Raw genomic sequence first — 26,628 nt, 5'->3', positions numbered from 1 at the left:
AATGGATCAAACTCTCCTCCCATTGCAGTCATTCTCCTTTTAACCTTTTTTTTTTTTAACAGACAAGTAGAAGTCTCCCAAAGGTGAAGGGCAGACAAGTAGATTTAATGCCTCTAGTTCATTTTCAAGGCTCTATTCAGGTATTAGGGCCATATTCAGACAGGCTCAAGAACTTGGGTGAAACACAGTCGGTCTGAATAAAGCCTAACGTTAAAAATCATGGACAAGATTTTTGGCAGGTGCCCAGTGGAGCACTGATACCACTGAAAATATGTTGATGTGAAGGATATCTTTAAGTGGAAACTAAAGGTCCATACCTTTGTTGTGAAGAGTGGAAACCAGAGTATGCACATCTGATGCATGGTGGAGTAGGTGGTTACTCGGGATAATTAAGCTAGACTTGTTCTCCCATGCAACTCCAAAGCTGCAATGCCTCTGTCACAACTCTACTAGATGAATGCTTGCATGAGAAAGGAAAATAAATTTTCACTGTATTTTAGAAGAAAGATGGAAGGATTCCTATTTGCTTTATACCTGAACCATTTGGCATGTTCTACTCACTCCCAACATACAATGTTGCTCTAATCTTCAAGATCACAGAAGGCAGCAAACCCAGTTGATACTTCCAGTTATTCTTTTGTCAGAAGTAAGAGATGCCTGCAGCTGGGATCCCTTTGAATTCACCATTAAGGGTGACTCCCCTGCATCATACGCAGAGTGGTGGGGCATCCAGGCACAGGCACTGTCAGAGGAAGGTCTTAACTGAGATACAGCAGGAAAGGTTCTAAAACCAACAGTCAACCTGCACTTTTCAAAATGGAAGTGCAGATCTCAGTGTAGTCTTTGTAATTCAGGACCAGCTCTAGAAGTGCAATTGCCTGGAGCACAAATGTATGAAAACACTTTGTTACTACAAATCCCATAGGGGCCTTATTCTCAGGGCTCTATACAATTTACTCTTCACTCTTTCTGTTACTTATCTTTTATTGAAGATGGTGTGTTCTTTTGTGTGGGATACAAAGAAGAAATATACACAGATGAAGTGTATGTAAGAAAAACACAGTAACTTGGAGACCTTCCTGTGCTTGAATAGAAGATCCTGAAAGTATTTTTTTTTCTACTGTACAGAAGGCAATCTGCTTTAGAGGAGAGGGCAGTGCTGTGTGGTTTGGCAACCCCATGAGTTAGATTTCAGCCTTGGTGGAGCCATCAGAAGAATTTTTGCCTTCAAGAGGCGTCAAGTGGATATGATATTGCATTGAAAGCTGAAAGACTTGAGTTGTTCTCTCTCTAACTCTCCCACTCGCAACGTGGAAAGACCACTTTCTCTCTATGCCTCTATTTCATCTTTGCACAGCCTTTGCCTCTCCTGTGTCTTTAGCCTATAAGCCCTTTAAAGAAAGGGAAGACTTGCTGTCAGTGTGTTGCTCCTAGCATAGTAAAAACACTAATATCAAGTGGATACTGTGGATGCAATGAAACTACGACTAGCACTAGAAAAAGTCTAATCATATCTGAGCTTGGCTCCATGCATGGTCTTTTTCCACATTACTGTCCTTAATCATTTTCAAGAAGTGTTAGTGCTTGGAAGTCCTAGTATCGGCCTTGTGCACCCTGGCCAGTAGATATGGATACTAATACAGGCAATATCCAGAATAGGCCAGGAGGGAGGAAGGAATAAAGGGGGCAAGGAGAAGGATAGTTAACGCTAAAACGAACCATCTGGAAAAGGACTTTAGAAGGATATCGCTCAGGAGGGTGATGACCTTTGAAACCTGGAGGGCAACATCTTACTCCCAGGCTTTCTTAGGTCGAAAGAAGATTCGAGCCCTTCAGTCCCATGATCATATTACACCAAGAAGAGTGAACTGAAGCAACAAGAGGCCAGAGACCATGCAAGCCTTGCCCGCAGAGCCAAATGTCTGTAGTATTCCAGGCTGGAAAGGGCCTGGCCTTCCTCCTAAACACAAAGGCATAGTTGCAGCTCACAGTGTATGTATTTGCTCTCATTTTTGCTCTTAGCATACATGGTGGTCATTTCTCACACCCATCTTGGGAACTACAAGCCCTCCCGTTAACTTCTTTTCCCTTCTGAAAACTTTCCACAGTGCAACTCCAGAAATCTCCATCCTGCAGTTGACTCCTGGCAGAGAGATTTGCTTGTGGACCTTTCATTGATTTCCCATGGAAGTCAGGGGAGTCTTTGCCTGGCAGGTCAACTGTGCGGTTCAAGGAGCACGCCTAGTGTTAAAAAGGTTAAAATTCACTGGATGAGTCCAGAGAAAAGTGCCTGCCAAGTCTTCTGTAAAAGAATACATTAATTCTAACAATCTTCTGCCCTTTATAATTTTCTCCTCCTGTCCCCTTCATTTTTCCCAACCACTCCTGTTTAGTATTCAAACCCTGTTTCTTTTCTCTCTTGCCCTGTAATGTAATTTTTAACACCAGATGTTTTGCACATTACAAAGCTGTAAGAAATGTGACTTGTAGTAATTGCACTGTAGTGGCTGAGAAGGATCAGGAGTCCCTGAGCTTTTGCTCCAGCAGTGATGGTGGTGAGTCGTCCTGTAACTTCAGACACCGAATTGCTCGCCCCCTATTTGCGTGCCTGTTGAGCGGTAGACATCGCGCTTACCTGGCAGGGCTGTTTTGCAGGATTAGAGCTTTAAAGCATCAAAGTGTGCCACGAGCCTTGTTAAGCATTGCTTAATGTGTTTATTAAGGGGCATGCACAGCCCTGTGATGTTTTTTATGAGATTTGGAAGTGCTGCAAAACAACAGTATTTTTTCTGAAGACTGTGCTGAGTGCACACTATGCAGAGGTGTCTGTCACAGCAGGGAAGGGGTGCACACTCCCATGTTGACTAGCAATCTCAGTACCTGCTCACCCAGGCAGATACTCTGATCTCCATTGTACTGACATGAACATTAACATTAACACCAGGGCCTCTCTTCTTTCTGTTTTAGATCCTGGCGCTCCTGTGAAACTGCCTTGTATGCCAGTTAAACTGTCACCTCCACTACCTCCAAAGAAAGTCATGATTTGCATGCCTTTAGGGGGGCCAGACCTCTCTCTCTCATCGTATTCCACGCAGAAGAGCTCCCAGCAGCCTTTGACCCAGCACCATCACACTGTCCTGCCATCCCAGCTAGCAGCTCACCAGCACCAGCTCCAGTACAGCAGCCACAGCCAGCACCTGCCTTCTGGGTCCAGCACGTTGCCCATTCACCCTTCAGGGTGCCGGATGATAGAGGAACTGAACAAAACGCTAGCCATGACCATGCAAAGGCTAGAAAGGTAATGGATCAACTTTTAAAACTACATATTGATGTGCACTGTTTCCTGCTAACCTCAGTATCGATATCACCACTTGAGTTATGTTGATAGTACTTGAATGAGGCCTCTCCCCTGGGGGGGTCTAACAACTTCAGGGCAGTCGTTGCTGAAGAAACAGAGATAGGGAAAAAGCCTTTACAGGCTTGTTTGACAAGTTTGTGGCAGAAAGGAGAAAAAGACCAAATTTCCTGAACCCCGTTGTCCTGTTCAAGGAGCTAGATAATACAGCCAGGGGAGAAGACGTTAATAGGACATGCCTGGCTTGCAGTATATACTGCAGAGTGCATAACTGCAAAGCTCTGGTTACGTGGAGGATTGCCAAAAAAAAAAAAAAGGAGAGGAAGTGAAAGGTTCAAAAAACAGCAATAAAAACCAAATGTGCCACTCAAACCAGGCCATCTGATTAGTATTACCAATTAGCTTGAAACAACCTATGAGGACTTCCTACAAGTCACTCAGAGGGGTTTTAATATACTATTTCAATTAATTTAAATTGAATTATATGTTTGATCTTAAAATAAATATTTAAGACATTCCACAGCAGTTACCTTCTTAGCCATTTGCATCTGGAGGAAGGTTGTATATTTGATCAGAAGAGTCTTACCCACCTTGGGGCCATTTTCTATTACTGTCACTTGTGGGTATGTCTGAACACTGCTTCAAATAGTCTCAGTAAGTGACGCATGTTGTGTAAAGGCAAGCTGTCCTCATAGACTGCAAGACCAGCAAACTTCAGAAAATTTATTTCATCTTGTAGAGGAGAATGGAGCAAGTCCCAGAATAGGGAAGGTAGTCCAAAAAATGACATGTTCTATTTAGTACCAAGGGCAGCTTTGTAGCCGGCTTGTTCTAGGAGCATCAGATCATCCTTCTCTTAGACAGGGAGTGAAAATATTTGGTCTAACAGACAAAATGCCTAATGATTTGCCCCAGTACCTCTTTGTGATAATGTTACCTTCATTATAGCGCATAGTTAAAAAGAATTCAATTAGGGATGGCAGGTTCTCCTTACTGCATGCAAAACAGTCAGGGGACCAGAGGCTGTCCCACACTGCCAGCTTATTTTAGTACCAGGATAGCGAGACCTCTGTGGTTATATTGGGGGGCTGATGTTTCTGCGGCACGGGGGAAATCTCTGCTGGGGGAAAACTGTTAGGGCTGTGAGGGAGGTTCCTCTTCCCATCAGTAAAAGGGCTGTAGTGGTAGGATTGGAAAAAGCATCCACATTCCCCCTTGTGCCCAGTGGCTGCCCAGTTACCTCTCACATTGCCGGCAGGGCTGGTCAGATGCATCTGCATCACCCTAAAGCTTGGTGCACTGAGTGCAGAGGGTAGCTGGTGTCTCCCAAAGTCTCCCTTGGGGCTGCACTGCCCACGTCGTCCCCAGCGTAGGTCGCATGTCTTACTGTCTGGCTCACACTGCATGCAGAAGGCACTTTGTGATCCTGAGCCCAGTGACACCTCTCAGAGTATGACTTCATTGTGACATCTGTTGCCCCACAGCAATGAATGCTCCAATTTCTAGGTATCTATCATGTTTATGCCTACATATACATTTAACTGATTTAAAGAAGGTGATGCTGTTTGGTTTGAACTGTTAATTTGAAGCTGAAGCTCTGCTGCTTGTTAAAAGCTGAATAAGCAAGGATTCACTTCACAATATGAAGCAATTGCCTCCCCTTGTAGAAGAAAATAAGAAAAGGTTGTGGCACTGATATCTTATATTTTAAATGGAAATGAATCCTAGTTCATGATATTGCAGACAGTTGTTTTTTCATAGCTTTTTTGTGTTAATGAACTATTATTTCAATCATGAAATAAAGTATTGAATACTTCAGTTATTCTCGTCAAAACAAATCAATAAAGTTTGCATTCACAAGAGAGAAAATAGGTGATGATTGTTTCCTCTGCAACAGAGATTGTTATTTTCATAGTATTTACAAGTAAAAGGGTCTGTGGAGCTGACACTTGCTGTTAAATTCTTAAATTGCTTTTTCATGCCTCATTGTGATCTTAGTAGATTTGCTAACTTTTCCTCAAAATTTGTGCAGATTTTTAAAATATATATTTTTAACTTGGGAGAGGATTATTTGCACCAAATGCTGCTGTTTTCTAGCATTTTTGACTGTAGTTCTTTTCCCATAATTGTATAAAATATGGATTAAACCCAGCAGAAATCATTCCGCAGCATTTGTCGTTGGACACTTCAGCCCAGAAGTCTTGAAGGCTTTTTAAAACTGCACAGATCCTAGATCTGCTTTCCTCTATTTAAAATTTAGTAGTGTGCTCACATGTGTTGCATGCATAGGATATGCAGTGAGATCCTGAGCTTTCCTGTTCCTTCCAGGATAACTTGCTACTCAGTCACTGTTGTTGGGTCAATAATTTTCAGGAGACGAGAGAGCCTGACAAGTCTCTCAGGCACCTTCTGGGGAATGCTAAGTTCATTGGCAGCATTTATTTTTGCTGATCTCAGTCTTTATCTTGGAAGAATCCTACAACATTATAGAATAATTGCCATGATGCTGCAGTAATAGTGCTGGCAAGTCTGGTAATTTGGAGGATTATTTAGAGTAGTATTTTGTTTTTAATAGGGGAGGATCATGTCGACAAGTGCAGATCAATATTCTGCTCTAAATTTTGTCTTTTTTTCCCTTTAGGAGAATTTTTTTTTTCTTCCCTGTGTCTAGTTTCTTTGCTCCTAGTGCAGTGGAAGCTCCTCAAGTCTGTTAAACTCCATTGATAGTCACTGAGTCCATAACCAGTTTCTATCAATTCCACATTTTGCCCAGTAAACTTTTCTTAGACCTCACAATTCTTCTCTCCACCAGGACTGTGAGTGTGGACAGGAACAAACAATGAAAGACTAGAACATCCCCTTCCTCTAGCAGTCTGGATTTTTTGCTTTCACAGATGAGGTCTCTGGAATTCAGATAGTCTAACAACATCTGAAGACCGATAGTTAAAATCAGTGCTTTGCCAATGAGCCAGAAGCTCGCCAGAGAAAAATGAGCTGTCCCTCTGTACTGGCCTGGAAGCCAGAAGTTATTTTGCTGTCTTTGACCTTGAGAAAGCTACTGAGCTTCTCTACCTCTGTTTTCCCCTCTGCAGGAGTGGTTGCATGTTACTGCCTCACCTAGGCCTAGTGCCTATTCAAGTCCCAGTTATTCTTATGACTTATAAATGGCAGTTAATTCCTGGATTTTTTTATTCAGTTTTACTACAGACATTATAGAGCATTAAGTTCATTTGCATACTTAACGCTTTTGATTGCAAACATTTTCTGGTAGTCGTAACATCTATTCATAACCTATTCTCAGAAGGGCAATCTGTCCCTTGTCATAGTATGACTATTATGACATGTCATTTGTTCTGCCAGGTTGCTTCTATTTTCCCTCATAAATTACCAGCTTTATGATAGATCAAGTTGAAACAGAGAAGAGTGTAATTTCCACATAACCTTTTTTCTACAACCTCTGTTGCCGCTTTGTGCCCTACTTCAAACGACTTTCCCCTACAGCCCAAAGGGTATGTGTCAAGTATAAGTAAACCTCTAGATTCAGGCATCATTCTTGACCATTTCAGAATGCATTTTAAGAGTTGATGAAAATCTGATAAGCTCTGCCACCAAAATCCACAGAAGGTTTCTTGCTCCTGACTGAAATGAATTTGAGAAGGACTATGCCCAAAAGCTGCATGTCACTATCAGCAGCAAAAGAAGCTGGAGAAACCCTCTTGTGCCACTGGAATATATCTTAAATTTTGACTTGGGGAGGCAGCTTCTTAATCTGAAATAGCCCTATTTTCTGCCTTGCCCATATAGTTCTCAGTCTGTCTGGTAAGATGACAATTAATTTCAATTACTCTGTGGGCTCTTGCACACTAGCAGCTGAATCAAGGCCTCAGTTTGTTCAATGGATGTACTAAAGAGCTGTTAAGTGGCAATATCTCACTCCAAGCTAGAATTGCATCTGTGGCAGAGCAGTGAAGAATCTCTGTGTCCAAAAAGACAGTGAGACCAGTTCCTCTGGGACACCCGGTTCAGCTTCAGAGTGTAGATTTATGAAAAGAAATGCATTAGACATTCCTGCCAGTGTCTTGTAAATCTTATAAAACGTATTTGAGTCAGAAAACATTTATCTTCCATAAAACTTGTCAAGAGAATTGCTTTTTGTCTAAACTTTAGCATTGCCTAAGGATAGAAACACTTAATATTTATAGCTCTGCCTTCTCTCTCTGTCTCTTACACATATGCCTGTATTGTAGAAACGTATATACAGTGGTTTGAAGTTTTTTCGGATTTTTGTTTTAACTGCTAAGTACAGAAGAGTGTACTGTTGATCTGAAAACATGCTGATAAAAATGTAATTCTTTATTCCAAAATCAAAGAGCCTGGGATGACAGATGAGAAGCGTGCAGTTTTTTCCCACTAGATTTTACAGGAGGGATTCCACTTTTTTCTTTTTTGATTTTGTCTTTGCCATGAGTCACTCATATGCTTCTGGTATTTCATTAAAATATTTTCTCACTAGAAACATTGTAAGCTATAGTGGTGTAACTTTTTTGCTGTTTTGATCACATAAAGATGATGCAACAGTAATTGCAAGTGCTTGTACTAGGCAGCTATGAATTATTCAAATCTATGTGTTAAGATATATTTATCTTCTTAAAACAAGTACTTGCTTAGCTGTAGCTTTGTTCTTTAATTTTGTTGCAAAACATGAAGCTGATTTAAAATGGACTGTTTGAAACAGTAGTGTGCTTTTTGGTAAATAATGCTAAAAAAATTTGTGGTGTAGACCACCTGACCTTGTGGGGTTTTTGCTAATGACCCAGAGGAATTTATACACAATGGAAATATCCAGTGACCTTGATTCGTCTTTCTTAAGTAAACTGCAGTACCACATGTATTTCATAAGCGCTTTGCTTAGACAGCTGACTTAGTCAAAATGCTGTGGAAAAAGCTGATTTTAATCAAGAAGAACACAGAAGACCAGGAAAAATGAGGGGCTTAAAATAGAAAGTAGTATTATCAAGAAAGTGGATGATTCAGAAAAATTACAATGAGATGAGAAGCCGCCTATTTCTAGATCACTAGTTCAAATAAAGATCCTCTGTGGTAATTTGTAAATCTTGTTGCCATCCGATACCTGCTTCATAACCTAAATTGGTGAAGCATTTTGGTATCTGCTACCCTATGTGCGCACCCATAAGGATGCATCTGTAGCCTACATACATCCTTCACAGAACAGGGAAGGACCAAATGGTCCTGGATGCGGAACTACTTTCTGCTCCTTTCATTTGTACTTCCAGAAGGGGCTTAGTGAACTTGTACTTGCTCTCTGTGTATGTATTGTTTTAAAACTAACTGAATGATCCAGTGGTTCTGTTCACCATTGGAAGTTTTTAATTTCTTTTTTTTTTTTAGCAATGTTAATGGAATTTCACAGCAGTTTAATTTCTCTTGGAAATTTAATTCCAGGCTTTTGAATTTCCTACCTTTCCTCTTAAAAAGAGTTACACAAAAAGTAGGTTACAGAGAAAACAGATTTTAAAAATGAAGTTCCTAAAATCAAAATTATTAAAGCATATCAATAAATTAAAAGTTAGTTGAAAGTTTTGAAAGACTGTAGTGCATTTATGTGTCATTAGGAGAATTCAGCTGATGAACTTTAAAACTACTTCTGGGATAAAATTTTTTGGGTCAAACTCACTGAAGTCTAATACAAAAACTCACAAGCCAGTTTTTCATGAATCTGTCTTACTTTGTGGTACAAAACATAGACTATCACTAAGAAAATGGAGTTCCTCTCTTCAAGACATCCAGTAAAGCTATGGATCTCATTGTTGGTTAGTCTGCAACAGTAAATGTTGCAATTAACAAAATTATAACAACAGCATGGTATGGTTTGCTCACAGGATCTGAAGCCTTTTCTTCTCCTTAATCCCTAAGCACATTGTGGACTATCATTATATATCCAGAAGTACCTTTTAAAAAGTCTTTCTGGAATGTTATCTGGCAGCCATTTAAGAGTCCACGTTAACTTTAGGGTTAGGAGAAAGAGAAATGTTTCAAGTTGACTCAGTAGAAAATCATTTAAAGAGAAGAATACAACAGTTTGTCGAGATGCAGAATGCCTCTGGTATTCTGAGCAGGCTGAAATATTCAAGGGAATTGAGGCTACTCAGCACTCGATAACAGCCAGACCCGAATTTGTGTGCCTCAAGTGCAACTTAGCCAGCACATCTGGTTTCACACCTATGTTCTTCTGTAAAGTAAGATGGGAGTTTGACATAAAGAGGGTGTCCAACAGGCAAACGTTCCCCACCTTTCATATAGCTGTTGCCTCCGCTGGGACTTAAGACAGAGGGCAGTTTCTGCTGACTCACAAATAAACCTGAGCAGCCATCGATTTTGCCTACCAGTCTCTCATTCTCATTTCACATTGGAAAAGCAACATGAGCTATTAGATAAAAACGGGTCAGGAAACCTGGTTCTGTTCCTGACATTTCCATTCACTTTTTGTTTGACTTTGATCCACACCTCCTCATGTTCCTGTTTCCCTCCTCGTATTGATGTGTTCCTTGGTAAAGGGCTTTGAAATCAACACATAAACAGAGCTAGATGGTAGCAGTACTGACCACAGGTCTTAACCTAGTAAGCTGCAGGAAATGATCAGTCACACTTTATGTGACAAAAGAAATATGATGTTGGCTCCAATTCAGATTGATCTCCAGCACCTGGCTGGAGTGAGGAGCCAGGGCAGGAGAAGGGATGTTGTCCCTGCAGCCCCCACAACATATCACCGTGCCATTAGCAAACAAACCTCTCAGGTTTTAGCTCCCTCCCTTGTTACTCTCACCAGCTCCCAAAGTCTCTTTTCTCCAAGCCCGGTTTCACATGCTCGGTCCCGTGTGCTTCAGAGGGTTGTGCCCTTGCCTTCCCCTCAAGTCAATCAACATACTCTTGCCCAAGGAGTGCAAGTCATGGTTTCCCTCTGCCTTTCCCTCTATGCCTTTCCTTCCTCCCACTCTCTTACTCCACCTTTTGCATTCAGGTGAGACATTTTCTCCTTACTGCCTGCATGCCAGTGGAGAGGTCACACAGACACTAGGCTGAAGACATGCTTATCATTGAGTAGCTAGTGCAATTCTCACTAAGCCTTGTGACTGTTTGCCACAGATCTTTAGTTCTCAGTCCTCGCTGCCAGTATCTCTGCCTGCGTGCTGTCCTAAGTCTCCCTAACAAGTGTGGTACCTTAAATCTAATGTGTACTCAGTTTAAACCCATTAGATGTCTTGCTGGTTGTGAAAGTATTTCTGTCCTCATTTCTTCTCAAAAAGGGATGAAAGACTACTACTTTCCTAAATACAGTGAGAGAAGCAACTCAGTCTTCCATTGAGCTGTTTCCTTTAGTTTATTTATTTGTTTTTCTTTCCCAACAGCTCTGGTTTACACACAGGTGACAGTGTTACTAAAACAGGACCTGGGGGCCTTCCAGACATGAGACAAGTGCCAACTGTTGTGATCGAATGCGATGACAATAAAGAAAATGTGCCTCATGAAACTGACTATGAAGATTCTTCCTGCCTCTACACAAGACAGGAAGAGGAGGAAGAGGAAGATGAAGATGAGGATAACTCATTATTTACAAGTAAGACTAAGCCGATCTTTCCTTTCTCATTTATTTAATTTTTACTCTGAATTCTCAATACACAAGGGAAACAAGGCCTGTGAATTTTCTTTCTTGACCATGGCTTTTGCATCTCTCAGGGCTTGACTATGTGGGGATGCTTGGTAAATTAATCCAAAATAACAAGTAGTATGAATTTACAGTGATTTCCCTAATCCATGAATCCCTGTCTGGGTAGCTCTCGGACAGAATTCAAATGACTGGTTTTGGTTTATATTATTTCACTTCCAGATTGACTTTTGGATTCACTTTCCCAAGTGTGTGGAAGCCCTGCCTTTGGCTTAAGTCAAGATCAGCTTGAGTTACTTCAGGAGGATGAATTAAGTGCCACCGATAGAGAATCAGAGCTTTTATATACAGTAAACATTAAATCATGTCAGAATCGTAGGTCTGCACATGCTTTGAAAGGGGTCACAATCACAGAATTGGGCTCAGATAAGAAGAGAAGAGGTTAATTGATAGCCATATCGCAGTTACAGTCTGGAGAGAGACCTGTGGCCCCTTCCTGACCTCTCTGAGAAAACCCATCTCCTCTGAGAAAACCCATCTCCTGCCTTGGTGTGGCATCATAGGACTCTCCCATGAAGACAAGATACAGTACTTTGTGTATGACAACTGCTTGTCATCCTGCAGGTCAAGCTGAAGTTTCAGGCCCTTGGATTTCTTTTCTTCTGAAAACTAGGAGCAGTACAAACAAACTACACCCTTTTTAAAATATGCACAAAGACGATTCTAAATAAGGCATATTTCATCTCCTCAGAATCCTCCCTTACCCTGCAAGTGAAATTAAGCAGTCTTTGCTCTTAAATTAAGAAGCAGAACTGCACTATCTTACACTCTCCTGCCAAAGCCCAAAACCTCTCATGAGTTTGTGCCTCTGTCTGTTTGTGTCTGTCTTCCCTGCTCAAACTGCTTTGGATGCAAGCCTAGGAAAGCAAGCTTGAGCTGTGAAAGGCCACTGGTTTTCACAGTCTCTTTGCCACTCTCACTGCCTGAGAAGCAGTGTCAGTTAATATACATAGAGATCTGTGCTGCTGATGATTGACTTTTGATTCCTTCCAGTGCTAGCTTGGATGCCTTTATACTACATTGCAAGAGAGAGAGATCTCTCTCTTTCCACATGCTGTAGCTCTGCTGCCTGCCCAGATTCTAAGGTTGAATTATTCATTCCATTACGTGGTTCAGAAACACTGTACTACAGAAAGCTACAGATGCTACTAGCAATTCTGAAACAAGCCTTTCTCCTCCATTCCCCTCTATGGAGCAATATTTTAACGTCTTTTTCCTGTATGCCTACCAAATTCAGCTTTTCCTTACTATGATATGAATAGAGGTTAACTGAGCACGTGAAGTTAATTGACACCCCTTTACCCCAGTCCATACCGATGTAAATGAGAGCCTAGTATCCTCCCTTGGCTAGTACTCCTTTGCCTGCTGCATGCTGTAATGAAATGATGACACCTCCTTTGGCAGAGCCTCTCCTCTCTCCCACAGGCTCCCTGGCAATGAAAGTCTGCAGGAAGGACTCTTTAGCAATCAAACTAAGCAACAGGCCTTCCAAGCGAGAGCTGGAGGAAAAGAACATCCTCCCCATGCAGACTGATGAAGAGAGGCTCGAACTTAGGCAGCAGATTGGGACAAAGTTAACAAGGTAGGGAGACAAACATTTTTCTAACTCTTGCTTTTGGAAGTGTGTGGTGGGATGCAGTTTTTACCCTTAGTCTGTAAACATTTGAGGTCTGTTTGTTCACAATGTTCAAGAGGAAAAGCCATGGGGGAAAAATAAGACTAGACATTATTTCTGCTCCAATATAACTTCCCATACAACGCCCCATTTCATTTTCTTGGCATATCCTATGGGATCTTTGGTTGTGTTAAGTGTCAGCATGAACTATGTGGATTTGGTTGCTTTCGGTGCACCATTGGGAAATATTCAGCTTTGATGACATTTTGGACTGTAGCTGCAGGTGCCATTTGATAGGCCAAAGTCTGACCAAAGGGCAGAGGTATAATGTTCTCTTCTGACTGCATCTCCCATGAGTAGCTGAGTCTTTTCCTGATCCAAAATACTTAAGTCCTTCAGTACCTGCTTTTGTTGGGTCAGGTTGGACATACTTACCCTGTCTAGACTCTGGCTCCTTTATAACAGTGTTACTCACGAGCTGTTTGGGTTTTCTGTGTGACATGGGGTATAGAGGGGTGGCCATTAAATGTGGAAGACTTCTGTCAAGAATTAGTAAACTGAAGTCAGGTAGAAATGTTGAAGAACCTCCTATGCTCCAGCCATGATTTCTGTAATAAATTTAATACTGTTATCAGCTTGGTGGTATGCAGAGCTGGTGAATGCTGTTAGTTGCCCTCCAGTGTGACACTGAGAAAACCACAAGGAGAAGGCCAGCCGGTTGTTGGGAATTTTCTTGTGGGTTTTCTTTTTCACTTTTTTCGTTGGTGGGGGGATAAGGGGGGAACACTGCTACCATGTTGTGGAGACAGGAAGAATAGGAGCTCCTGGTAAATACCTCTTTCAGCATTTTATCTACTTTTTTTTCATGGCCTCGTTTATCACCTCTTTGGAATAAACTAACCACATCTTTCTAGTCTGTCTTTGAAAGTCTTTATGCTGGATCATGCTTAGCCTACTCCAAGGCCTGTGTAATTCTTCAGTATTCTTGTTAAAGGGCCTCAGCAGTGATGACCAAAGTGTGCAAGATGGTGCTGCACTGTTGCTGGTACTGTGATTTTTCAGTCCAGTCTTTATTCAGCCTAATACCTTGTTAGCCTGCAGCTGCATGTGGAGCTCTGGGTCCCAAAGAGCAGCACATGATAGCAAGGTCCCAGTGCTTATATGATTAATTTTGAACCCTTTTGAAGCATGTGAAGAGTTGAAATTTTTGTCTCTTAGTGTATCTTACTCTGCACTGCTTCACCTTGCAATGACATTGAACAGCAATTCTGCTGTGTCGCCCATTTGCCTAAATTACGTCTCTCAGAAGTTTTACAGCTCGCTCTGATGAAGGTAAATAGTGTCATTTGCAAGCATTGACTCTGCACAGCTCACTGTGCCCCAGGTGTTTTTTATTAAAAATATTTTATATCTCACCTCTCTGAAACCTGCTTTTTCCCCATTAAAGAATGTTTCTTCAGCATATCTCTTTTTAACAAGGGAAACTAATTTTGGCAATACCCAGAACCCTTCCTGTGTAAGCCCCCTATTCTCACAATGTCGTTGTTTGTTTCCCCAGTTGCATCTCTGCTCATTCAGTCTAAGGTATAATGCTTGATGTTGTCTTCTAATATAGCTAGGACTTGGGGGCAATCACAAATAGTTCAAATAATTAAAACTCTGTATATACAAGCTCAAAAAATAGCTGAGCCACTGCTGTTTCATTCCAGTTTACATCAGTGTAACATCACTGAAATTGGTAGAATTTCACAAGCCTTATCTGGAATAATAGTTGCCAGTCTGACCATTTAATTACTAGTATTTACAACTTCATTATCTCATCCTTTTGAGTAGTTAAAAACAATCAAGAAATATGAGGAGAAAACAACTCTCCTCATCTCTGATATGCAAAAAGCCACAGACATTTCAGCAGCAAAAAGGAAGGTACCTGTCTTACCAGTGCTTTGTATCTAAATGTGATGTATCCATGTGCACAGACTGATGAATATTAGATTGAAATAGAATATTTCCATTTGGACACTATTTCTTTACTGTCCAGACTTCATTACTGAATCCATCCTTTGCCATTGCTCAGTAATTGTCACACAGTGATGCAAATGCCAAGCAAAATTAAAGTAGTGAAGCATTTATAGTCCTTAGAGAAAATACTAGATGCAGACTATAATTGCAGCTGGCAATTTTAGATTTCAGAGGGATTTGTACTGTTCCATCAATGGTCCCCTACGGTTTAAAATAGCCAGCCAAAGAAATCACATATGCTACTTAGAGAAGTAAAAAATGCAGAATAAAAACTTCAGCAAATAGTTATTGTCTGTAATGGATCAATTAATTTTCATCAAGAGGCTGATTAGGATACTTCAGTATTTATGCATAATCCTCACAGTTTTTAGTTTGGAAGAGCTCATTGGCTGTCACATTTGGCAGATCAGAATTTAGTATTATAAAGAGAATGTCATTTTTAAAGACACTTACAGCCAGGCATATTGAGAGATTGACCATTGGCATATTGTGTGGGACCAAAATCATCCCAGGTGTAGTTCCTCCAGCCTTATTAGAGTTGCACCAGGAATCAATTTGGCTCAGAACTGTTTGTTCAGATCCTGTTTAAATGTAGCTTGGAACCTCTGAACCTCCAGTCAGTCCCAGAAAATTGTTTTGACTTTATTATTGCATCCGCCAACTGGTAGAGAGACTCCAGAGCAGACTTCACCATGTCGCCTGTCCCATCCATGCTGGGAGAATAGTGCCTTGACTCACACCAGACCAGTTATAAGGGTAAGGCTGCAGAGACTGTATCTTATAGCAGGATCTGGCCCACTACACACCTGCTCAGCAATAAGACAAATTAACACCTTTGTGCCTATCATAGAAACACTTCACATGAATGTAGTGCTTTGCTGGTGTGTATTCTGTATCATGGCTTAGCCCATGTAGATCCAGACAAAAATGGAACTTTTTGCCCAAGATGGCAAAGTATGTCCTAGAAAAGGCAGGAGATCCCACATCATGTGAATTCAAGCCACATGAATAGGCCACTGCACCGTAGACTATTTCTGGGCAGTCTTTACACAGCAATTACAACAACAAATTAGAAGACCTCCTCCTCTAAGCAAACCAGACTGGACTACTCCAAAATGTGAAGCAAGGAGCAAAAATAGTAAATTAAGATGCAGAACTTCCAGCTCATAACCACATGTGACTTGGGGATAGGAAATGGATGCTGGAGGCTGTGTTCTTGCTGCTAAAAACCCTTACAACTCCATTGACTTCTACTCTGAAATGCAGACCTTCTGCGCTAAGTAAATCTTTAAGTGGGTATGGGTTTCTTTTTTTTTTCTTTCCTGCCTGCTCAACTTTTCTCAAACTCGTCCTCCATTTTATCCCTCTGGTACATGCACAGCTTCAGACATGCTCAAGAAGTGCATACAAGTGACCATAAGACAGAAAGCAGAAAACAAGAGGAAAAACAGGATTCTGAAAATTAACAGGCAGAGGGAAAAGACAGATTTCTGCCTTCTGCCTGTCTCTCTGGCTGTGTTGGACCTGCTGGGAAGTACTGGTCCCCTGGTTATTCAGGTTAGAGCAGGGGGCAGGAGGACCTGGATTTAGCTTTCAGTGGCTGTCAGGGTGAGAGGAGTGGGGAATATCTGGGCTATGACTGTGAAGCAAGGACTCTAGACAGGCTGTGGATCTGAGCTTGGAGGTTGTCCCAGGAGCAATGATAAAGGCATGGCCTGTCAGGAGCCCCTGGTGAAGGAGGAGGGCCAGCATTGATGGGTGGTGCACAGAAAATCCTCATGTCTCCCAGAGACTGCGGGACGAGTACTGTCCCCTGGTACTGAGCCAGGTGCTTCAGTGCCAGTCCTTGCACTTCTTTTTCACCAAGGAATCATAATGGTGGTCGTAAGAGACTGCACAGACTTCTTCAATCGACATATTATTTAGTAGGCACACAAGCCGTTTAGAGAAAATGTATCTATCTGTTTCTGTATAGCTATACACTACACCAGACTTTGCTGAAGACTTTGCACTCCCTTGACCTGGGAAGACTTGGGGTTTTTGCATGTCTTTCACAAAGTGTCTCCCATACCCTAAAGACAACGTGTGTCTTTAGACTACGACTGATCTGCCATGCATCCTACGAGAGAGGCTTTCTAAAGCACTCAAGTGGTTTTTGAGTCTTTTAAACCCCCAACTCTAGTGAAGGTGCTCATTAGCAATTAGATACAGGAGTATTAAAGCTGAGATTTTGGTCCACTGCTTTTCAAGAATGCATGGCAGTGTCCTTATCTGTTTTCCCTGAATTGCTTCCATCCTGGCTTTTCCCACCTGCTGGAATAGGATGACCTAATCGTACAAAAAGTCTGGTAATTCAGTATTATTATCACCACATTGCTAATAATGTTAAGGGAACTTCTTGATATTCACAGTATTACTACTGCTCAGCATCATGTCTGTCTCATCAGCACACTCCTACCCACCTCGGGGCAGAGGGCAGGCTGGCTGCAGGTCACAAGGCAGGGGAGATACATAAAGGCTGCCCACAGTGCGTGTCAGGGGACTGCTGCCCATCACTGGCAGGTGCCACAGGCAACCTGATAAGATTTTGCAGCCCTAGAAGATTTTGTGCTGTGCTGCTGCCAAAAGCTGTCAGTTGTAGGAGTCACGTTTAACCCAAGACCATGCCCGGTGTGAAAGCAAAAAGAGGTGAGATGGGGGAGCAGCAGCCGTCTGCACATTAACTAAATAATTAAATAGAAAATAATTAAATTAGAAACAAATAAAGAAGAAAGTAACTTCTTGCAGTGTCCACGCAGTACTTTTTGCCTCTCTTGTGACTTTGAGTGATGGACATCCCATTGCTCGACTGAATACTGTGAGTGTGTCACTGTATATGTTCTGCTGGCTTTAAAGCAGTGAATCAATGGCAAGCTCCTCTGTCAGATATACAGTAGTGCTCTGCATTGTTTTTTATATAGCCCTAGAATTACTCACTACAATACCTTATGGGGTGCTGTCCTTACACCAGCAAGTGGAAAATCTTGATCTGAAGCAATATAAATAATATATTGCAAGTGTCACGAGGCAAAGGATAGAAAGTATGAAAATAGATCGCAGAGACACTGCCTGTGTGCATATGGCTGTAAATATGTATGCTTGAGATACGGACTTGCACACCTGCTAGATGTGTTTATAGTCCCATTGATGCTTTGGAAGTAGTACCGAAATCTCTGTGACTGAGAAATGTAGCATGAAAAGTCATAGATCTTTGTTATGGAGCGGCAGGTTTGACAGATGATGGTCACCTACTACCTCAATCAGAAAGGTAATCTACTCCACGCATTCCCTGATCAATACTACGTCTTCCTCAGCTGTACTGAAAAATACTGCCTAGAAACAGAAATCCTCTGATGAAATGAACTTGGTGAATTCCCACAAGTATAAAAAATGGCCATTGATTTTTAAAATGTCATGAGGCTGCTGTGAGGTTTTTGGACTCGTTCACATCAGGTGCTAGTTGTCTGTGTGACCCTCTGCATGAGGAAGAGTACTCGGGAGAAAGAGCAATAGAGTATGTTTGTAAACAGGAGAGACATGAACCAGAAAGAAGAGCAGAAAAATTGGACAATTTGGGAAAAGGATCGCGTCTTCGGCATCACCGTGAAGGTGACAGAGATATTACCAATGCTGAGGAGGGTCGGTCTGCAAGGCTGGCACAGTCATTAAAATGCACAGCAGTTCCTTCAGAGGCCTGAGGGGACTGAATAGTCCGAAGTGATCATTTTTATTTACAAAAAAAATTAGACTGTGAGGAGATTGAGCTTTTTGAAATGGTTAATTATTTAAACAGCGTGCAGTCCCATTGAGGGGAGGGTTTATTCAGCCAGAGGATGGCAGCAAGATGGCCCCTGTCGAGCACGGCTGTATCTCCTCACGGCTGTTCCCCATCCGGCACTGTGGAGAGCATTTCATGCCCTCCCCACCTCCCATTCAGGGATAAAAAGAATGGGCAGACAGCAGGATTAGGCTTTATTCACAGACCTCATTTTGTTGGGTAAAGTGAAATAATTTCTTCCTAATTACCTCTGACGTCTGCAATTCTCACACTTATTGTTAGCTTCCACTAATGAGAGCAAAGCAAGTGCCTAAAGCAAGAGCTCATCCCCAACAGCAGCGCGCACACGTGTGTGTGTGGAGCTTGCCTCTTCGCATGTTGGGTGCTGAGGATAAATCACACAGAAAATGGGATTGTGGTAAATAAGCTCATCTAAATCCTGGATTAGAGGGGACGATGCGACAGCGCTAGATGCATGAATGGGGGTGACCAAAAAAAGCCACAAAGGGCTGAGCCTGGGTTTTAGCCACGATGGTACCTAGGGAAAACGGCATTTTTTTCCCTTTTAGTTTAGCTTCGTGAGGAAGCTGTACATTTGTGAGAAACCCCAAGGGAGCTATCTAAATTGCCCTTATCATCAGGAGGAAGGCAGCAAAAGCAGGTGATTATCTGTGGGCGACAAGCTGAAACCGAGTTATCATTACACATCTGGGCTCAACCGCCAGCAATAAAAACAAAACTCTGTGCAGAACTGATCTGGGTTCTGTGCAGGGGTACGGATGGGAGATGGGCTCTCAAGGCCTCTGTCAGCCCTCTTTTGTGATTGATGTCCTGGCAAGCTCTGTTGTGCTGAAAGGAAAGGTGGCTTTGTTGTTAAAACGCTCTGGGAAGGGCTGCATCTTCCACGGGCTTTCTGACCTCAGGCAAGCCACTGAAACACACGCACACATATATGTGTGTATATATGTATTTAAGGTATGTTGGAAGTCTCCAAATGTACATATATGCCTATGAACTTTGGAAAACTCCACTTGAATTTTGAAAAATGGACAAACTCGCACTGACAGCCAAGTTTGTGTGCTTTCGAAAAACCACCCAGATATCAGGATCTCTTTAGACATCTAACTGTGTTTCAGTAGGACAAGGATCCTCATGTCTGAGCACAGTTTGGACGTGTCTCTTTATATTAGGAATTTTCATAGCTAACATCATCATTCATCGCAGAAAAAGACAAGTCTAACATCGCGAACGATGCTATTACTATTGTTTTGATATGCGTTTCAACAACTAACAGCATGAATTTGCTTCATCTGAGTAATTTGCTATGGCAAAAGGTCAATGGAGCAATCAAGGGAAAGGGGAGGTGACAGTGGGTAATGTCACCGCACAGCACATCACCCCTACATGCTCCCTCGTTTGTGGGATGAACAGTGTCCTTAACCTATGATCTGGATGGGCCCTGGCACTGGGATCTCTCCTCTGTCGCAGCTCCACCTTGGGACGGGATGAACCCCTGCCGCCACCAGTTTCACTCAACCGGGGCCAGCAGATGTTTTGCTGATGTATGAAAGCAAAGGCTCGCAGAGTGGATATAGTCTGTCCTTGGGCAGACGTGTCTCTCCATGTTAGAAGGTGGGGCTCCAAATCTGCAGAGACAATTTATTTATGTTACTATAAAGGAGGAGGAGCATTGTGCTGAGGAGAGGAATGCTCTTAATGGTAGGCAACAGGCAGCAGGAAGCGGCATTTGAGGGCAAGGTCTCCCCAGAGGCACCCGTGTGGCCACTGATGAAATGGAAAGTGTTTTCTCCATGTCAAAAGTTCATTTCAATCAGAGATGTCGCCAGCCCGGGAAAGTATTTGTTATTCTTGGGGTCTGTTACTGCTCCCGTTGCCTGCCTTCATGGAAGCAGTGCAAGTCACTCTGCACTGTCATTGCAACATCTGTTTCTCCCATCCTTTCCCTGCAGAAGCCGAGGCAGAATACATTATGGGGTTACAATTTCCCCTTCATGCTTCCCATCCTCTTCAGCCCCCTGACACAATCTGTGTTTGAGGTCTAACTCAGCCTGTCAACACAGCCAAGACAAATATATTTACTCTACCTTAGTTTCCTTTGCAGTTTCAGTGGGGTGTGGTATCCTTCATTTTCTGCCCCGAATTGATTGCAGTGTTGCTTTTAGTTGTCAAACCACTGTCAGATTTTACCTCAGAGGAAGCCACATTTCTCAGCTGGGCAAAATAATTCATGGTGATATAATGCAAGCTTGTGGCAGCAATGAAATAACATATGTTGGTAATAGAAATAGTCTTTTATTTCTCCAGTAAACAAGAGGCTGCTTGGAGTCCACGCATTACTCTCTTTTGAGTAAAAGAATGGCAAATATTAATAAAAACAGGTGGAACAAACACAGGCAAGGAAGTAGCTGATTCCAAATATTACATTCTGGCTTTAAAAGAAGAAAACAAAGGTGGTTTGTTTTTTTTTTTCTTTTGCTGGTTAATGCTGACAAATTTAGGGCAGCTCCATTAAGAACTAGCTCATAAATTTCCACCTTGAAAAAATCTAACCATAAATCTTCATGTTTTGAGCCTGCTGATTGTGGGGAGTTAATCACAAATGCAACAGTTGCTCAGCTTGGATGACCTTGTAATTTCCATAAAGGAAACAAATCAGATGGCCGTACAAGCAGATAAAAGAAGCAGACTGGCAGAAATAAATTTCACTTTATAGGCTGATGATTGTAACATGGAGAAATTGCTTTTTGAGCAAAATATTTAACCTCTCTCAGAAGCTACAGTTTGCATTTTTTTCCCCTTTCAGTGTATTATGGCTTATTTGGCAACACATGTGCGGGAGATTAACAGAGGTAATCCTTGTAAAGGAGTAAGATACATAAAACCAATTTTTTATCCTGACTCCAATCAACTTTTAAATATGTATGTGCTCATACATGTGCACTGTGACTATTACTGTGAGCACAAGCAGGACTGCTAGAGAAGAAAGTCTAACTTGTGTGTACGGTCATCTCTGTCCAGAAATGCAGGAGTTTCATATGCAGGTTATGGTATGTGAGTAAATAGAGGTGACTTTTTGAATAGTTGGCCCTGTAGTAAATAGGTTTTAATGTTTTATATGTTTGGTTTTATGTAGGTTTAAATGTCTTTTAGACAAATGTACCAAGAAAGCAAATATACTTACCATTACATTAACACGAGGATCATTTAGAGATGAACAGGGACTTTTTTTGCATACGTGCAGAAAAGTTACAACCGGTCTTCTTGAAGCAAGTGTGGATGAGAATTATGCTCATATTTCAGTACACTGGGATTCATAAGCACTGCACAGACCATATGTGGGGGTTAAACTAAGTCTTTAGCCTCAGACCTGACCATGTAAAATTACTATTTATGTTAATAACATTAGTGAAGAGGAAACGTTCTCATGTGCAGTAGACCACATCAACGTGTCTCTTAAGTATGCAGCCTGTAATACTCATTGCTTGCCTTTCTGATGAGAAATAATTTTCAAATCAGAAAACTACAGGGAAAGCACGTTAACACCAAGGTAAATTCAGTAACCTGGTTTTTCACTGTCATCCCTGAAGTCAGGAGGCAGCTACACTAATGGTTAATGAGTAATTAATAAAATAAGCATTCAATATATTGTATTTGCTAAATGAGCAAGCATCTATAATGCCAGGCTGGACTATTTATTCTGCAGGATATCTGAGTTTTTCAGCATGCTGGAAAAGTCTTCACAATTTCCTTTGTTGCCGTAATCAAGACAGAAACGGTCTTCCTGCCTCCCTGCAATCAACTGGCTTTGATTTAAAAGCAGGAGACCCTGATCTCAAACAGCAGGGGCTGCAAAGGCGCCAGTCCGCTCCTTCAGTGGGGAACAGGAACGCTGCCTGGACCAGGGCCCCTCCTCCTGCACGTGCATGGGGGCCTCAGTTACCTGGTGGGATGGTGGATGGCAGCATTTGGGGGACCTCAGTCACCTGGTGGGATGGCAGATGCCAGCTCGGTTGCACCCAGGCCCTGTGGGGGAGCGCGCAGGGAGATGTAAACTGCAAGTAAATTGTATCCTCAGGAGGCCCTCACAGAAGCTACAGGGAAAGGTCCCTGGCCGTCTGCCATGAAGGTCTTTTCACAGCCCGATCAGCTAAAGCCTGCGAGCAGCGTGAATAACGAGCTCCTCTGGCCTGTTTGGCTGCACTGGGAGGTTGGAGCACCCGAACTGTGGTCCCTGGCTTTCCTAGAGCACTCTCCGCCCCAGCATAAGGACTTCCCTGCCCCAATATCCAGGTTTCAGCTGTAAAAGAAAGAGGGTATGCAGCCCCTCTGACAGGAATTGGTTTGTTTGGAGTCAGGTTCACAGACACACTGCAGCTGCACATCAGTCTCAAAGTGGGGAGCAACTTCCCTGATGGGAGTGTGGTGCCTTTTTGAATCTCCCTGTCAGGGCATTCTCCAGCTGATCCCAAAACCTCCTTCTGCTCCTTGGCTGATGTGTGTGGCTGATGTCCCAGGGCCAGAACATCCCCAGAGACTCTTTCCCTTTTCCCGGTTAACAACTGAGTGTAAATGCCTGGTGTCCTTCACCCTTGGGTTGGGCTAGAACCATTAACCCTTCCCTTGTTTGGGCAGACATATATGCTGAGAGAGAGAGACCTGAGCAATTGCAGGGATCATAGAGCTATGTGATACTCCACTACCCATTTCATCGTCCCCCTCAGACTAGCAAAGAAAATCTAACACTCTACTGCAGTTAGAAGAGCTGCCAGCATTTTGCACTGCACTGTTTAATTCCAGCAACTTAAGGGCTCCATCATGTTTTCTGATGTAACATGATAGATGAAAACAGGCTCTGCAGCAGTAAAAAGAGATGATTTTTGCCTCTGAAACCCATCATGTGTGACGCATTTTGGGAGGTACTTCTATTTCCCTTTGTCTTGACTCATTCTTCTCTTCAGAGTCTTTATTTTGTCTTGTTTCTCTTTGTATTTCAGTAGTGCTAGTAGCTGCCCTCCACCCTACCCTGGTTCAAGATACCGTACAGCACTTGGCCTCAGTCTGAAGGATTTTTGAGCAGCTATAAAGACAGTGACAGGGAAGTGCAAAGCATCAGTGGCGCAATACTAGTCATCACAGCTCACTTGTCTCAGCATCCTCCCTGATCGTTGCTCACTTGACTGCCTTCAGATTTGATTCTCCCACCTGCCCATCACTGTACCTTGCCTTTCTCTCAGTTCTGTGCACTTGTCACTAGACATGTCATGTTTTAACAATTAGGGCATGTGTTAAAATCTTCAAGAGAGAACAATACTGCCTCACTATTCAGCATAAAAGTGTATCTGAAAGGATTCATTTGACCCAGTAGCACTAAAGTTTTAGTGCTCTCTTTGGTTTTTTTAATGTTTCTTTGATCAATTGTGGCAAATGGGAGAAGTGCCCAAAGACTGGAGAAAAGCAAATGTCACTCCTGTATTCAAGAAGCAGGACTCAGGGAATTATAGACCGCTCAGCCTCACGTTGATCACTGGGAGTGTGATGGAGCAGCTAATCCTGGAAACCATATCCAGGCATGTAAAAGACAAGAAAGTCATCAGGGGTAGTGAACATGGATTCAGAAGGGGAAGTCATGCTTGATCAACATGATGAATTTCTACAATGAAATGAATGGCCTGGTAGACAAGGGGGGAGCAGTAGATAGTGTCTATGTAGACTTCAGTAAGGCTTTCAACATTGTCTCCCATAAGATCCTCACAGTGAAGTTGTTGAAGTATGGGCTGGATGGACAGATGGACTGAAAACTGTCTGAACAGCCAGACCCAGAGGCTGGTGATCAGTGGCACAAAGTCTAGTTGGAGGCCAGTAATTAGCAGTATACCCCAGGGGGTCAATACTGGGTCCAGTCCTCTTTAACATCATTCATTGATGATCTGGATAATGAGCAGAGTGTACATCAGCAAACTTGCTGATGATGCAGAGTCCTGCACCTGGGGAGGAGCAACCCCATGCACCAAGACCCCCAGATCACCTGGGGGCCGATCAGCTGGAGAGCAGTTTGACAGAAAAGGATCTGGGGGTCCTGATGGACTCCAAATTGGACATGAGCCAGCAACATGCCCTGACAGGAAAAAAAGGGCTAATGGTATCCTGGGCTGCATTAGAAAAAGTATTGCCAGCAGGTCAAAGGAGGTGATCCTTCCCCTCTGCTCGGCACTGGTGAGGCCACAGATGGAGTGCTGTGTCCAGTTCTGGGCTCCTCCATAAGAAAGAGATGTGGGCATATGGGAGAGAGTCCAACAAAGGGCCATGAAGGTGATCAAGGGACTGGAGCATCTCTCCTGTGAGGAAAGGCTGAGAGAGCTGGGACTGTTCAGCCTAGAGAAGAAAAGGCACAGGGGGGATCTTATCAATGTGTGTAAATACCTGAAGGGAGGGTGCAAACGGGATGGAGCCAGGCTTTTCTCAGTGGTGCCTGGTGACAGGACCAGAGGCAACAGGCACAAACTGAAACACAGGAGGTGCTGTCTAAACACCAGGAAACATTTTTTAAACTGTGAGGGTGACCAAGCATGGGCACAGGTTGCCCAGGGAGGTTGTGGGGTCTCCCTCCTTGAAGATATTCAAAAGCCATTTCGACACAGTCCTGGCTCTAGGTGACCCTGCTTGAGCAGGAGGGTTGGACCAGATGACCTACAGAGGTCCCTGCCAACCTCCACCAGTCTGTGATAGCACATAGCGTCAAAAGAGCTGACAAAGTCTTTGTGTATTAGCAACTTCTTTGCCTTTTGAAGTGCATGATGTTGTTGGCTGATTTTTTGTGTGCCTTTGGCACTGCAGAGTGGCCAAGTTCTGCCTCAGACTTTCCCAAACCCCAGCTCCCTTCACTCCCCCCAGTCTAAGGCTACTGTGAATGTATCTCATAAACCTATTCTGATGCAATGCTTGACAAATTTCTATTGCTTTGGGTCATTGCACAATGGCTGTGCTGGCACAGACAATTTAGCCAGGTCACAATCTCTGACAAATGCCTGTCTATGACATATAGACCATAAAAGTCTCTAGCTCGCTTCAGTTCCAAGAGAGTATGGGGTTAGCCCTTGAGACCAAACTCCTCATGCTCCGCTCCACGGAAAAAATTACCTGGACTCAGTTTCTAAACAGAAACATCTCGCAGGCACGCTGTATTCACATGGAAATCAACTCCAGATGCCCAGCTTCCCTCAACAAGCATTTCTCTCTGCCCTGCACCTCCCCATCCCCTCAGGCCACCTCTGTCATAGCAAAAAAAAAAAACCCAAGTCCCAGTTTCACTTCCAAGAGTTTTTCAAATTCCTTGCACCCTTGTATAGCTTTTTTCTCCTTTTCTACCTATCCGAAGCAGAACCTTAAGATCTGCCTTCAAAACTTTCTGTCTCTGGGTGGATCCAGAGACAACAAACAGCAAGTTATTGTTCTTTCTCAGTTTGGGGAATTGGGAGCTTGCTCCTCTCAGAAACATCCCAGACAGCCTGCAGTGGTGCTGTCTGGTATCTATACAACAGCAATGACCTCCAGTAACGCAGAGTACAGCAATGTTCTAATGGCTCTAGTGAGAAAATAGGATGGAAGTGCGTATTTGACGCATGTTTTGCCAAAAACACTGCTCATCGGAGTTTGTAAAGCTGACAGTGTAGTTGTGAGACATTTTTTTCCCCCTTTTCCTTAGCAGCTGGTGTTCATTAGCTGGGCTCAGCAGAGCACCAGCGCTGTCAAGCAGGAGCAAAGTTCTTACTAGCACTAGGTAATCTCCAGTCACGAGAGAGGACTTAACACCCAATAAACTGTAAGGTAGAGACATAAATTCAGTATGCTTGTAAAGCAAAATGCAAGTCCACATGGCTGTGGCCAGTGAGGGCTGGAAGGAGGGGCTGAGAGAGTGTATTCTTTTACTTCAGCTCAGTGCTGATGCATGAGAAATTGAATGTTTAAAACTAATCCTGAGGTTCAGAAAAGCTAGGAAGCAGGCACTGTAGCTGTTTGCCCAGGCCATCCCAGCCAGCATGTTTTAGTGCCAGTCTGCA

At 42.8% G+C, this 26,628-nt stretch overlaps 1 protein-coding gene across 1 annotated transcript in view; it reads left to right on the top strand.

Moving 5' to 3' along the window:
- The window catches only part of PHACTR1 (phosphatase and actin regulator 1), a 311,175-nt gene that overhangs the window by 254,951 nt on the left and 29,596 nt on the right, over positions 1-26,628 (top strand). The window contains exons 8-10 of the mRNA XM_075705026.1: positions 2,968-3,298; positions 10,783-10,991; positions 12,525-12,681. Coding sequence (XP_075561141.1) covers positions 2,968-3,298; positions 10,783-10,991; positions 12,525-12,681 — 697 coding nt within the window. The remainder of the gene's footprint in view (positions 1-2,967; positions 3,299-10,782; positions 10,992-12,524; positions 12,682-26,628) is intronic.

This window comes from Pelecanus crispus, chromosome 2, assembly GCF_030463565.1.
Source record: "Pelecanus crispus isolate bPelCri1 chromosome 2, bPelCri1.pri, whole genome shotgun sequence".
Classification (NCBI taxonomy): Eukaryota; Metazoa; Chordata; class Aves; order Pelecaniformes; family Pelecanidae; genus Pelecanus; species Pelecanus crispus.
The sequence above is the reverse complement of the archived record's forward strand: the minus strand, read 5'-3'. Positions and strand labels throughout refer to the sequence as shown.